The sequence below is a fragment of the Mauremys reevesii genome, linkage group 10 (assembly GCF_016161935.1).
Source record: "Mauremys reevesii isolate NIE-2019 linkage group 10, ASM1616193v1, whole genome shotgun sequence".
NCBI classification, from domain to species: domain Eukaryota; kingdom Metazoa; phylum Chordata; order Testudines; family Geoemydidae; genus Mauremys; species Mauremys reevesii.
In genome coordinates, this window is record NC_052632.1 from 32,104,732 (window position 1) to 32,118,870 (window position 14,139).

Genomic DNA, 14,139 nt, shown 5'->3' on the forward strand with positions numbered 1-14,139 from the left:
GTTTCTGAAGGCTCCAGCAGCACCTGAATTGTGCAGCATGTTCATGGTTTCCAACAGCACTAACATTTCAATAGCTTTATGTACCACAAGCTAATGTCAGACACCTTTCTCACTGCCTGGGGAATCCTCATTCAGATGCTGACACCTATCACTTGTTGGTTCAGGCAGAAGTACGGCCAATTATATCACAAGTACTTTTGGGAAGTATACCATGGCCTAATTCAGGGGGATATCAGTTTTTCATAAGGCATACTATATTTTAGAGTGATTGCCTTGTTGACACTGGGGCGCATTAGCTCTCTGGAATAATGCCTGTTGCTTAGGATTTATCTGGGGAGTTTTTAGCCACTCCTGAATAATCTGCCTTTATCAGGGGCACTGTGCTATGAAGCATATAGATAAGGTGGTGGAGCAGTTGGACCAGCTGGAATCAGCATTAGGCATGACCCATAAGCAAATATGGTACCCCATATGGCAACTGCGCCATACTCTAATCAGCCTTGGAAATTAGAGAGACCTTTCATAGAAGAGTGTGGTTCAGAGTAAGCTGGAGCAAAGTTGCCAAAATGTTCCACTGCAAATATCCCTTGCACTGCAATCCCAACACTCCTTTTGGCAATTGCTGCCTGTGCCTATGCTGACCAGCAGTTACTTAGATAGAAAATATTATAATGGTATTAAGTGGGTTTTCCTTTAAGTGGTTTTGAATTCAAATGAACAGCTGGATACACAAATATGACCAGCCATCTCTCCTTACACAATTTGGAAACTACTGGGCTAAATTCTGGATCTCTGGGGTGGTTATTAGTGTCATTTCTGTTTATAGGTAGTTTTTTTGCACTGGCAACTGCAATGAAATTCTGTGCTCTACTGCAATTTAGCCTTCCCTCTGATACTAGTTCCATCAGTACCAGTCATCTTGCCATTTCTCTCCCCTTACTTTCCCTAGGCACTTAGATCATCTAATTACCATTCTTTGCAGGAAGCATCATCGTTACTACATCCACTCCTTTTTACCATATTTCCTTTTATATTTGCTGTAGACATAGTCATACTGTCTTTTTTAAAAATGCAAGCAAATAAAAACAAACCTAAAGAAGTTACACAGGAGGGAGTGTACACAGACTCTGAAGGAGGCTCTTATATTGTGTAGCTGCAGCAGTAGATAAACTGACCTGCATGTAAACTCACTGGAAGCCTGTCTGAGGGTGGGACTTGCAGGTTGTTGCTGTGGCAGATACGTCATCCTGAGAGCGGCAACTGAGGATGTGTGCTGCCTTGAAAGAGAGCAGGTCTCCACTGGTGATGGTCTACTGTCTGATTTGCTGACCACTTCTGTCAGCTTTTATAAAGCAGAACTAGTTGTCTAGCTGAACTGCAGCAGAACTACAATTTGAACATCCACTGCAGTGTCTCAGCTAAGTGGCATTAGCAGGGACTGTCTCACTGCATTGCAAGAATTAGAGGTAGGTACTCCTGAAATTGTACAACATGCACCCTTTCTAACAGCACTTCAAAAATATCAACTAGGATGCTTTAAGATTCAAGTTACGTGTATTGGAAGTCAAGTGGGGTGTTTACTTCTTCTTAGAAATTAAAAAGCCAAAAGCTTTTAAGTGTTGGTATTTGTTAAACACCATTTTTTAGCAGCCAAGTGATTGGTGCCCATTTTGGAAAAAGAAAAGTCCTTCAAACAAGTTAGTGATTCAGGAAAACTGACCTAAACTCTTAAGAGCAGGGGTAGGCAACCTATGGCACGGGTGCCGAAGGCGGCACACGAGCTGATTTTCAGTGGCACTCACACTGCCTGGGTCCTGGCCACCAGTCCAGGGTGCTCTGCATTTTAATTTAATTTTAAATGAAGCTTCTTAAACATTCTGAAACCTTATTTACTTTACATACAACAATAGTTTAGTTATATAGTATAGACATAGAAAAAGACCTTCTAAAAAGGTTAAAATGTATTATTGGCACGCGAAACCTTAAATTAGAATGAATAAATGAAGACTCAGCACACCACTTCTGAAAGGTTGCCGACCCCTGTCCTAGAGGCACCTGTCATGTCTCACCACTACAGAGGAAGGCTCCCTCATTAATTCTTTACATTTGTGATTTTGCTTCAGCTCATTTAAAATCACGCTCAGGCTTTCTTTTTTTTTAAATCTCCTTCCCTAACTATGAAGTCTGTAGCTGGTTCCTCCTGATGCAGTGTTTAATTCTGCCTCCCTCTGGACCATTAGTGGCTGCTGGATTTTATGAAAAGCAGCAAGTGATCCTCATCTTACTTTTCCTGTGTTGCAGGTTCCAGTGACCAGCCTTTCCCCTAGGACAGCTCTCTCCTCCTGTACAATAGCTGTGTGTTTCACAAACTGTTACTGATGTGGTGCCTGGAGAAATTCAGCAAGGCTTCAGAGCCAATCGTGTTGGGAAAAGAAGGAGTTTGCTTCTGGAATAGAGCCCGGAAGGCAACGGTTGCTTCTCCCAACATCTTAACCCCAGACAGGATTCCAGAATTCTGCATCCCACCCAGATTGATTAGCTCCCACTCTGCAAGGGATCCCAGCTCCCTCATCCAGTCCTATGTGGAGACCAACCTGTACCCTCATTGTGAACCTGTTCAAAACCCCAGAACACAGCTGCCACCTATCCTCTCAACTGAAATTGCTAATAACTTCATTTCAGTGGAAGAAAGCACCAACTCAGACCCACAGTCACAGGCAGCACTTTCCCTGCTTCATTTCCCCAAGGTGCAGACCTCCTATGGATTCTGCACTTTGCTGGAGAATCCCCATACCCGAAGAAAAGAGAGTATTTTCCACAATGACCTATGCAGCTGTTCTATGTCCTGTCTACTGTTGCTTCCAAGTTCCAGAATCTGCTACAAAGGAGTAGATTCCAGCATCATCAGCTCTACCACCACCAGACTCCCTTCTAGGCATCCACACCTGCCAAGACAAGACACTTATCACTATGATACTGCTTCCTCCACTGACTCTTCCCCTTTCACCTCCTCACTTCTCAAAAGATTCCTTCCCAGATCCTACTCTTTATTTACAATCCAGAGCCCAGAGGGACTGCTCTGCAGGGCTTTAAAGGCAGAAAACAAATCCAGCATGCTAAGGGAGAACTCCTTATCCACAGATGAAGACAGCTCCACAGACAACAGCTCCAATCCCAATAGGCGGTCTTTGGCAAGTTTATGTGAGTGCTCAAGCACACAAAGCTCTTCTGGGTCACAGTCACCCATCTTTCCCCAGGATTTTACTAATGGCAGAGAGAGACTTAGAAATGTGCGTACACTATTTCTTGATAGAAGAGGAATCTTGAGACTGTCCTCTGACTACTGTCCTGAAAGCAGAAGGCTTAGACTCCGTCTGATAAGTGCTGAAGGCTTATATGATGTATTTATGGAACCTAAAAGGATTAACTGTTGCATCACATTCTCTCTTGTGCCAGGGAAAGTTCAGAAACAAAGAAGCACTGTTATAAAGAGAAGCAGAAATCCCATCTTTAATGAGGACTTCATCTTTGATGGTATTTCTAAGAATGATCTTCACAGACGATCAATCAAGATAAAAGCTGTGAATAAAGCATCTACTATGAAGAGAGATTATATTTTAGGTAAAATTGAACTTTGCTTATTGAGTATGGTGCCTATCTGAGGGGCACAGGAAAGCAATATAAGGCTAATCTATTTTGAGCTAGGTACATTTACTTTTGAATAAAGTATTTTATGTGGCTATGTTACTTTCCCTTCCTATGTTATCTCTTTCTATTTTACAATTAATTGATGTTATTGTTAAATCATAATCCGCAAAGTTTTATTTTCAAGTACATCATGTATAAGTGGCTGATATTAAGCAAGGGTTGTTTTTTTTTCCCCACATATCAGTATTTAAGTTCTACTATAGAGGGGACTTAAAGGAGCTCTTTACCTTAATTTAGAAGCAATTGCAGGATCCTTTGAAATCCCAGCTGCTGTGCATTAAGTTTACAGGCCTAACAGAAAACTGGAGGTTTTGTTATCATGCCAGACCACTGTCTTGTTACCCTTGCTGCTGATATGGAAGTTAGTTGCATGTATTTGCCAACCCTGCATTTCAACAGAGGAAAGAAACTTCCTATTTAAAAAGCAATACATTCGTTCACAGTTAGGCAAGAGCTACTAAGTGTTGGACATGACTTTAGATACAGTTTGGGAGTTTGCAGCAACAGACATTTATATGTGTGAATTAGAGGCAATTTATCATACACGTGTCAATGACAACTTGATCCATATTCATCTGCCCAAGAGATGTCATATGTCTGAAAGATGCTAACTTGGCTCAGGAAAATTCTTTAAGTACCACGTTATAGAATGAGCATGTTGTTAATCTATAACATTACTTTCAACAATGCTTCACTGCTGCTGCATGAGTATATATATATATATATATACACACACATCAATTAATACTTGCAGTTACCACAACAGGGTCCTAGCTATTAATAATTTAAATACACTGAGGAGAAATTTCATATGATGTACTCATTTGATACTAAAAGGGATGGCACTTTATTTAACTCAAGGGGAATATTTTACAGGTTTATTTTTTTGCTACCATTTAACCAAGAAAAACTATTTTAATACAGTATGTTCAGTGTGGTTGCATGTGTGCCTCATTTTCATGCAGAAATATTTAATTTTTCTTTACCTAGATTTATTTGTAACTGATGGGGAATTTTGACAGTGTAAGGACTGCATGACTAACCAACATTATAAGCAAAATGTTTACAGAAGGTCTGTAGTACGTTGTTAATTGTAAATTAAGACAGAGAACATTTGTGGCACAACTTAATTGCTGTTAACTAGGAAATTGCACCATTGGTGAACTGGTGTATTGACAGTTTTTTAATAACTCCAAAAATCCCACTTTCTTACTTTAAAGTTCATGCTCAAGTGTTTAATGCCACCCTGGTTGTACTTAATATTTATTTGAATACGATAATACCAAGCCTTCAGGGCTTCCAGAAAAGGTAATTCCTTCTACCAGTAGTTTGGGAATGGGCTATAGGGATCTAGGATGATAGGTTTTATCTATCAGAATGGGAAAGTGGTCCATTAACTTCATTAGCATGCTTCCAGCAGCATTCTAAGCCTCTTGTTGGAGAAGGCACATAAAACCCTAACACCTGGACACTTGTTCTCTAGTGCATCTGGGGGGAAAAGGCTTTCCATGACAACCTGGTGGTACTTAGTTCCTGCCCTGAAGAATTATTTGATTACCCCACCTGATGTTTAAGCTTTGTAAATGGCTCCATCCTGGCTCATATGAGCCTGAGCCTGATCCACCCTGTGTGGCAGTACACAAAAGTGTGTTTGCATCGGTGGTCTTGACAGCCAGAGCAGAAACCACAAAGGCTCTTGCCATTGCATGTATGAGAACCACCTCAGTAATTAACACCAGGTGGGTTCCCTCAAGATTGATTCTAACCATAAAGGGGTTAAAAATGAAAGAAACCACCTTTACACAGAGTCTGGCCAAGATATAAGATAGGTAAAAATGAGGGTAATTTACTTCAGACATGTTGCCCTTACCATTAGATAGATAGTGAATAGGTTAGGGCTATAACGCAATTAGCCATTCCAATAATTAACTAGTTACAGTAAATCCTTCTGGCCCATACCAGATTTAATCCAAGTATCTCTTCATTTTCCCATCAGAACCACACCCTTTGGTTACAAGTTCTTCCCCAAACTAGGATCCCAAAGACTTTAAGTGTCGTCTACGGTGCTTGACTCCGATTTGACCTTCAGATTCTCCCCACAATTTGTCATCTCTCCTTTTGAACTATCAACTGCTATGGTGCCTAGGCTGAGTTTTCTGGCAGGATCTTCTGTACTTATCCCACCTCATTTTTCACTTAACAGGCTGCTTATATACCTTTAACCGTGTACTTGCCTTTCCTTCCCTTTGGCAGGGTTGGTATGCACACCCTCCTTCTCTCTCTCCTCAGGGCCATACAGCTGCCTCTCTCACTCTGCCTCTTTTTGCTCACCCAAAATAGCTCTGCACTAATTCATTCCCAAAGCAATCTAACTGGCCAGGAAGAACAGAGGAAGTTGTCTATCATGTTATCCTCTGATCAGTTCCAAAACTGCAGCTACTCAGCCCCCTGCTGGAAACATAATAATGGTCCTTTCAGTGGTGTACAGGAGTATGCAGTACAAGTGATTTTTCTTAGGAGTTGTTATGAGTTATCTTTTTGTCCTCCTTTTCTAGCTGCAATTAACTAAGAGATTTCCATCCTATAGTTAAAAGGAAAAATGCTGCTCTTGTATGTAATTGATAGTTTTATTCTTATTTTCTTCTGTTCTCCACCGTGATAGACTACCACAGGGAGAGAGAAACATCAAATCCATGCTCTATCAAGGAGATCTCAGAGCAGACTTAGTTTTGTTCTAGAATTTCTTCATTCCCTCCCATTCAGCCTTGGAGATACACAAACTTACAATAAAAAGGAGTGGTTCTCAGCATTATCATAACTTCCTACTCACTGCTTTCACCACCATGCATTTCAAACATTCCAACTAGGCAGAACATTAGTATCTTATCTTCAAACCCTAGAAACATATGTGGATAAACAATGTGTGCTGTTGAGTTATGAAGATAACATAGTTACGTTCTGCCTAGATGGAATGTTCAAAGTATATGGTAGTAAGAGATATGAGTGGGCGAAGTTAGACACTGTGCCAATGAGGCTGGAGAAAGTGGCTAGTCCAGAGCATGAGACAAAGGAATACTTTCCTTCAGCCCAGATTCACCATATTTGTTCGTCAGCACTTTTGGCTATATTATGACACAAACTGGTTACTGAACACAGCTTAAGGGGATGCAGTATGTTGCCTTGTTTCTTTGACATAGTAACTGCATGCCACAAAATATTAGTTATCAGAAAGCAAGCTGCTAACACTTTTGCAAATAAGCCACTGCACCCACAAAGAACAGACGTTTGCTGAGATTCATCTGAAAGTCAATCCCTAAATGCATATTATATATGTGAAAACATATAGATGAACAGGGTGAGAAAAAATCTGCACAAAAGTAAAGGCAGATATTTATCTTTGTTTCACTAATTCTAGGTCCCCAGCAATATCACATGTTTTGACTCAAATGTTATTTCATCTTCCACTCTCAAATTGTTCTGTTTTGCTTTTGGCTTTATTTTATGAATCATTTGAGTCCAATCAAGGAAAGTTCATATTTCCATTATATTACATCCTACAGTTTCAAGGGAGTGGAGTAGCTCAGTGGTTTGAGCATTGGCCTGCTAAACTCAGGGGTTGTGAGTTCAATCCTTGAGGGGGCCACTTAGGGATCTGGGGCAAAAATTGGTCCTACTAGTGAAGGCAGGGGGCTGGAACTCAATGACCTTTCAAGGTCCCTTCCAGTTCTAGGAGATTGGTATATCTCCTATTTTAATAAAAAATACATATTAAGTCAAAGGCTCTGGTGGCAAAAAGAGTAAACAGTGTTGTGAGTTTGTTTGGACCCTGACACATCTCAAAACACCACATACAAAAAATTATTCAGTGGTGATCTGTGCATTTAGTAATTTTAATATGTAGCCCACCTGAGAGCAACAGCAAGCATCAGTGTACCCCACAACTTGATCTGAGTTTACAAACCAAAAGAAGCTTTGATATCTTCTGTAACCAAAGCTATTCAATGTCTTGAAAATATCTATTGAAAAAGATGTACAGTGAAAGAAACAAGACACCTGTACATTCCTTCACTGTTGCCTGCACTTTATTACAGGAATTTAATAGGCTTTTTGTGTAAAAAAAAAAAAACCAAGCAAAGCTAAGGTATGTATTTAAAGATCTCACCATCTTCCTTTTGATCACACTTTAAGTCAATACCTGGAGTAAACTTGCAGCTGCACTGGGTAATGTGAGTTTACCATCCAGGTCTTACATGGAAAATCCCTCACCCAGTTGTCGAACAGAAGTCCCAGTAGTTTGAAGGTATAATCCATAATAGCCCAGGACATTCCTTCCTGAGCTCAATTAAAATGTTCTCACAGTAACAGCTACTGCTTTTATTTATTTTTCCAACTCAGAATCAGTCAAGATTGTTTCCATTCATGTGATAATAGGGCTCCAAGTTGCCCTTCAAAGTTTATCCTATTTCAAAGTTTATCATATTTCAGTTTCCACAAGGGAAAAATAATGTTATCACTGAACCTGTTGTAGCTCTGACGCTGATCCCGGGTATAGGTCTTACCAGGATTCTCGAGGATGGGGAGGGTAACCTGTTGTGTGAACATAAGCAATAGTTATCCCGCAAGTAAGGTATTAGAACATTAGAGCTAGGCATCATCTTACACCACCTTTGCTTTTGCTGAATACTTCAGTGCTGACCTGAAACATCTGCATTCAAATCATTTGCTTTTATATCTACTGAGAACAATTTCTAGGACTGAGCACTTCAAGTGAAAAATCCATGTATGACAACTTTCACTCTCCAGGCCTGATCCTTCCCTCATATCTCTGTTACTTAGCCTTCTTCTACTTGCCTTTGGAATTCAGTTACCTGTAGAACACCACTCCAGGTTTCATCCAGAGATGATCAGAACCCCCTAAAAGCAAGTGTTTGTCAGAAATATTGACATAGCTTTAGCGTAATCTAATCAAGGCTTTATGGAGTTTGGAAATGTTAATATTTATAGTTGGCTCAAATTGTTTCATTTTACTTGAACAATAATTTTGACACTCAGATTATACCCAACCCCACCAAAAAATTCCAATGAGTTTAACTTCAGTTCTACAGTACAACTTTGCTGATTTATAAAGTGTCCAATGAGTTTAATAGGTCTTGGGCTAACCAAATCTTTTTTTTTCTGAGATGGAAAGGCATCCTTCACTGAAACACCACAATTATAATAAATAATAAAGAATTGATTTTTGCCCTGAGATGCAAAAATCAATTCTCATTTTACCCCATATGTCAAAGAGGTGAACTTTTTCCTCTCAGATCTACATGGCAGTTGGGGACCCTGTATTCTTCCAAGGCCATCACCTCTTTTATGCCAGAGTTGAAATAGTCATCTCATCCCCTGGACTTTTGGACCTACATTTTCAAATGTGTTAAATGACCTTTAAAGGGGTCTGGTTTTCAGAAAGTGCTAAGCACTGACCTTCTGAAAGTCTGGCTGTTTTTACAGATTTCATGTTGTACAGCTGGAAAGAGATGCACCTTTGACTATTTTAGGCTTGCAGGTGATGAGGCAGAGCCATGAAACCCAGGACTGCTTAAACAATTTGGATCCCAGCCCTGCAGAACTGCTCAGTGTGGCTCAAAAGCTCACCTATCTCACCAACAGAAGTTGGTCTAATAAAAGATATTACCTCTCTAATGTCCTGTGATTGACATGGCTATACTACACTGCTTACAAAAAATTGGGGGACAGATGCAAATCCTCTATTCTTTGGAGCATGTTACTGCAACAGAGGACAGGAACACTAGATAAGTAGAAATAATTGCACTTTTGTCCCTACCTACAGAGCTCCCATGGGAAGTTGCCAGATACCACATGCAATGCACTGACAATACAACTTCTAGGGCTTACCTGTATTATTTCCCCTCTACAGCTTGTGGAGTTCCACATTTCTCTGCAGATATGTTGTTAACACAACTTGTCACCTTCTGATATAGAGGCTGTTTTGATGACACCACCTTGCCCTGGTCTGTTGTTGCAATGTGACCAAACCATGGGCTTGTTCAATGTGACTGGAATAGGAATGCTGCTTCTTGGACCAGAAATCTTTATTATGAACATTCCATGCAGAAAGGAACAGCCATATGTTATGGACTGAACCGTTACATGAAGAAGTTGATGCTTACACTTTTGCTCTGCACACTTATTGAAAATATTTATCTTGTTCTCGCTGCATTTTATTGTCACAATGCTTAAAGCTAACTATAGGTACATCTGACTTCTCTGCTGGGAAATCCCCATTTAACTAGCGGTATCACCTTCCCTGTTGCCTTTAGGATAAGAGCATAAGGAGTCGTTGGTTCTTTTTAGCTGGTAGATCCTCACCTACAATTACTTGAAGGCATTAAATTACTATAGCAATAGGGGATCAAATACTATCCTACCACTCTCTCCACATACAGGTTCTCATTAACTATTGTGGCCTTCAGAGCAATTTCCCTCTCTCTTCTTGAGGATGCCTACAGGTGGCAGGAGAAGGAGAACTACAGCTGTAAAGCTTATAGATTCCACAGCCTGCCCAGGTAACTTCAGTAGTAAGGGGCAGCTGCCTGGTCTAGACTCAGTGATTTGCAAAGGGTGTTTGTGTACTGACCTATACTCATTGAGTCTGTTCTGCAACTCAGTGCAGTTTGGGTCAATATAAGACTGGTTTATGTATTTAGGTTTCTGCCATAGGCCTGCCTTTCTCTCAAAACCATCAACCTACCATACAGTCAAACTGTGTAGCCTGGAAAGGCAGAAAAGTTTGTGGGTAGGGTCTCCATGTGTAGCCCAGTCTCTGACATTAAGTAAGGAAACACTATTTAATGATACTGCATGAAAGTAATGACAGAGAAAAGCCAAGTATCTGTTAAAAAAATGATTGCTCAGTAGAAGGTTGAATTAGGCAGTCGAGAAACTAGGAATGAAGAGCCTCTGGTTCCCAGGGCGGGTGCAAGGATGTTTTTGTGCCCTAGGTGAAACTTCCACCTTGCCCCCCTACCCCAAGCCCTGTGGCAGCTCTCCCCACCCCCTCTCCTCCCTAAGGCGCCCTCCCCCCGCAGCATCTCCCCCCAGCCCGGGGAGCTGTGCAGCAGCTCCCCATCCCAGATCACCTCTGCTATGCCTCCTCCACGAGCACACCGTCGCCACTCCACTTCTCCCACCTCCCAGGCTTGCAGCACCAATCAGCTGTTTGGCACCGCAAGCCTGGGAGGGAGAGAAGCAGAGCGGGGCGGCGTGCTCAGGGCAGGAGGCGGCACAGAGGTCAGCTGGGGCAGGGAGCAGTTCCCCTGCATGCTGTGCCCCTCCTTACTTGCTGCAAGCGGCCTTCCCTGCATCCCCCTGCCCCAGGTCCCTCCGCCTAAATGCCGACGACAACCAGGGCGGCCAAAGATCCGGCCACCGCGGTCACCGCCGAAGGACCTGAAATGCCGCCCTCAAAATGCTAGCGCCCTAGGCGACCGCCTAGGTCGCCTAATGGGTTGCACTGGCCCTGCTGGGTCCTGTACAGTCAGTTCTTTATTTCTGACAGCACTGAAGCATATGTACCAAAAGCAAACAGTGCTGCTGTTGCTATGACAAGAAAGTACTCTCTTAAATATTAAAGAGAAACCACACATGAATAAAGAGCTCACATGGTCCATTGCAGGAGTCCATACAAGTATCTTTAATAATCTAGGCCATTTAAAATATAGGGTTTTGGGTAGCTTTCTTTAGGTTCACTGATAATCCAAGTCCCTCATTCTGTTCTGCCTTCCACTAGCTTTTACCCCGGCACCTGAGCAATATCCCTATGCTATGATGAGGCCTATTCATGTAAGTGAGACTGTGCAGTAGTGCAAGGGTTCATCCAGTGGATTCCAATACAGTATCAAGGCCCAAGTGTTCGTTAATATTTATTACCTAAAGTATTAGAGTGTGGATTTATACCACTACACTTGGAAGGACTGATGTAAAAACTGATGTTAAACAGTACCTTGGAAGGACTGTTTCATATAACAGAGGGGAAATTAAGACTCCAAGTCTTTGGACTTCGTTTTTGCAGTCTACCCCAAACAAGGATTGTCTGGTGATGTTTGAGAACTTTTCAGCACTGAGTTGGTGCACTGACTTTGCTGTTTTTAATTGCATCCCCTGCTTTATATAAAGCTTAACAGACACGTTTTTCAGTTGAAATCCCCTTCTCTATCTAAATTTTAATGATGCTACAGGACACTTTCCGTATAAGAAAGTTATCACCTCACTACTACTTTCATTACCCCTAAATAATTTGTTACCTAATGTGGAAGCCCAGTAATAATAATAAAGTTTTTTAAGAGATGTTAATGAATTTTAGTTAAGTTGAGTTTAGTTAACTGTGACTGAGGATGAGAAAGAAGATGTAAGATAGAGTAAGAGTGTGTGAGTTGTGTTATTATTATTGTGCAAATGTGCAGTCAGTCTTGTTTTTCTTTTGAGATAGCAGGAAAACTAAAAAAAAAAAATGTAATGTTTTTTTTTTTTTGTCTGTTTTATTATATGTATTTTGAAAAAAAAAAGGTATAAAAAAAGGCTTGTTGTGATTGTTTGAGAGTTGAGAGACCTGTCCAGGTGTGTGTCCCCACTCTCTCCCTCCATGGTAATTACTGGAGAAATAATAAAGTATTTGATTTTGCTGCATCCAAACAAAAAGTGAGAACTGAGTTTTTCTTCGACACTAAACAGGTGGGCCCAGATGACTCAGCACATTGGTAGTGGGACAGACAAAGGTATGTTACTGGTTTAAATCAAACCTAGGTTAGTAATGGTTAAGTTAGTTAATGCTTGTGTACATGCTATTGTTGTTATGCTTAGCACAAATGTCAAGGTCTGTTTATGTCATATAGAACTGAATTGCTCTTACTTTAGAAGAGGCTCCTATGGCATAAGGTTGAGGCTCAAGACAGTGTAGGAAATGCATAGTGCTGTTGCCCATGGTACCCTTGCCTGTGGTCAAATAGCATAAGTCTTCAAGGCTGTCAATCCTACATCTACAACCAGTAGTAAATGTAAGATTATGTCAAGGCTGGATATTCTAGTGTTTTGGAGCTGCACCTGTTTATCTCCTCGTGTCCTATTTTCCATACAGATTGGCAAATACTCTTATCTAGTATTCTACCCTTCAGATTTAAAAATTTGTCCCAGTCAGGATTTTGGTTATGACAATATAGTAGGATTCTTTTGAGCTGGCTGTATGGGGGATAGCACTAAGTCCTTATTTGTGTTTTTAATGTATCCTGTAACTCTAATCCTCTTCTTTCAAACTGCCCAGACTGATGATCGGAGCTGGATTTAAATTAAACAACAGACAGCACATCAAGCAACGAGAACACCACATTACCCCTTGAAGTGAGAAGAGGTTTAAAAAGGTATTTAGGATTAATGGCATTAAAACCAACCCATTTCCTTACAGCCATTTATTCCTTTGGTCTTGGTGTATGGCTGTTTGGCAAGCTCAGCTATGCTGGCATACTTCTTCTGAAACTGGTTACAAGCAGCAGGTTGGCCTTGCTTCCAGCAACTGAGGGAATTTAGGAAGAAGTTGTTCTTTCTCCACTAAATTTGCTAGTTCAAATGCATTCCTCAGTACCTTGTCTCTAGGGGGAAAAAACCTAAAAAAAACTAGAGACACTCCCCCCCTTTAAACTAAAAAAGCCTCAGATGAAATTGAGTCACTGTCTCTGTAAATAAGTCAATGGAACCACAGGTTTCAGAGTAGCAGTCATGTTAGTCTCTATCAGCAAAGAGAACAGGAATACCTGTGGCACCTTAGAGACTAACAAATTTATTGATTGGCCTCTTACAGTTGGTATGGCTATGTAACAAGGTCCTCTGCCCGCCCCTCTTCCTGAGGCCCGCTGGCTGCCCCAGAAAAGCTCAGAGAGACTTCTAGTTCTGCAGCACCCCGGCTTTATTTACACATGTTCTCCCACCACCAGTGGTGTACTATATACAGAGCTTGCAGGCCTTACAATCACCTCTCCTACACAGAGTCTGCCCTCAGCCTAGACACTGACCTTCCCCTGGCTATTCCCCTGTCTTCTGGCTGCCAGCCAGCCTTTATAGCCCTTGAACCCTCAGGCCCACAGGTGCAGTCAGTTCTAAAGGCCAGGCACCAGACTTCTCCCCAGCCCCAATCTATTTCTGCTGATTGGGGCTGGCTGAGCAGGGGCTAATTAGGTGCTTTGCACCAGCACCCTGCTACAGGTTACTTCCACCTTTTCATGTTCTCTGTATGTATAAATATCTTCTTGCTGTATGTTCCAGTCTATGCATCCGATGAAGTGGGCTGTAGCCCACAAAAGCTTATGCTCAAATAAATTTGTTAGTCTCTAAGGTACCAATGGAACTGCAGCCACTTCCATGGTTGGAGAATTT

General features: G+C 41.4%; 1 protein-coding gene across 2 annotated transcripts; it reads left to right on the top strand.

Moving 5' to 3' along the window:
* Positions 1 to 1,286: 1,286 nt before the first annotated feature.
* On the top strand, positions 1,287 to 3,677 carry LOC120373837 (C2 calcium-dependent domain-containing protein 4C-like). Of its 2 annotated transcripts, XM_039492779.1 has the most exons (3): positions 1,287 to 1,466; positions 2,302 to 3,201; positions 3,457 to 3,677. In XM_039492779.1, the coding sequence occupies exons 2-3, from the start codon at positions 2,379 to 2,381 to the stop codon at positions 3,660 to 3,662; spliced, it is 1,029 nt and encodes a 342-aa protein (XP_039348713.1). In that variant the 5' UTR covers positions 1,287 to 1,466; positions 2,302 to 2,378; the 3' UTR covers positions 3,663 to 3,677. The 2 variants fall into 2 exon arrangements, with proteins under 2 accessions (XP_039348713.1, XP_039348712.1); XM_039492778.1 differs by having other exon boundaries at positions 2,302 to 3,677.
* The last annotated feature ends 10,462 nt before the right edge of the window (positions 3,678 to 14,139 follow it).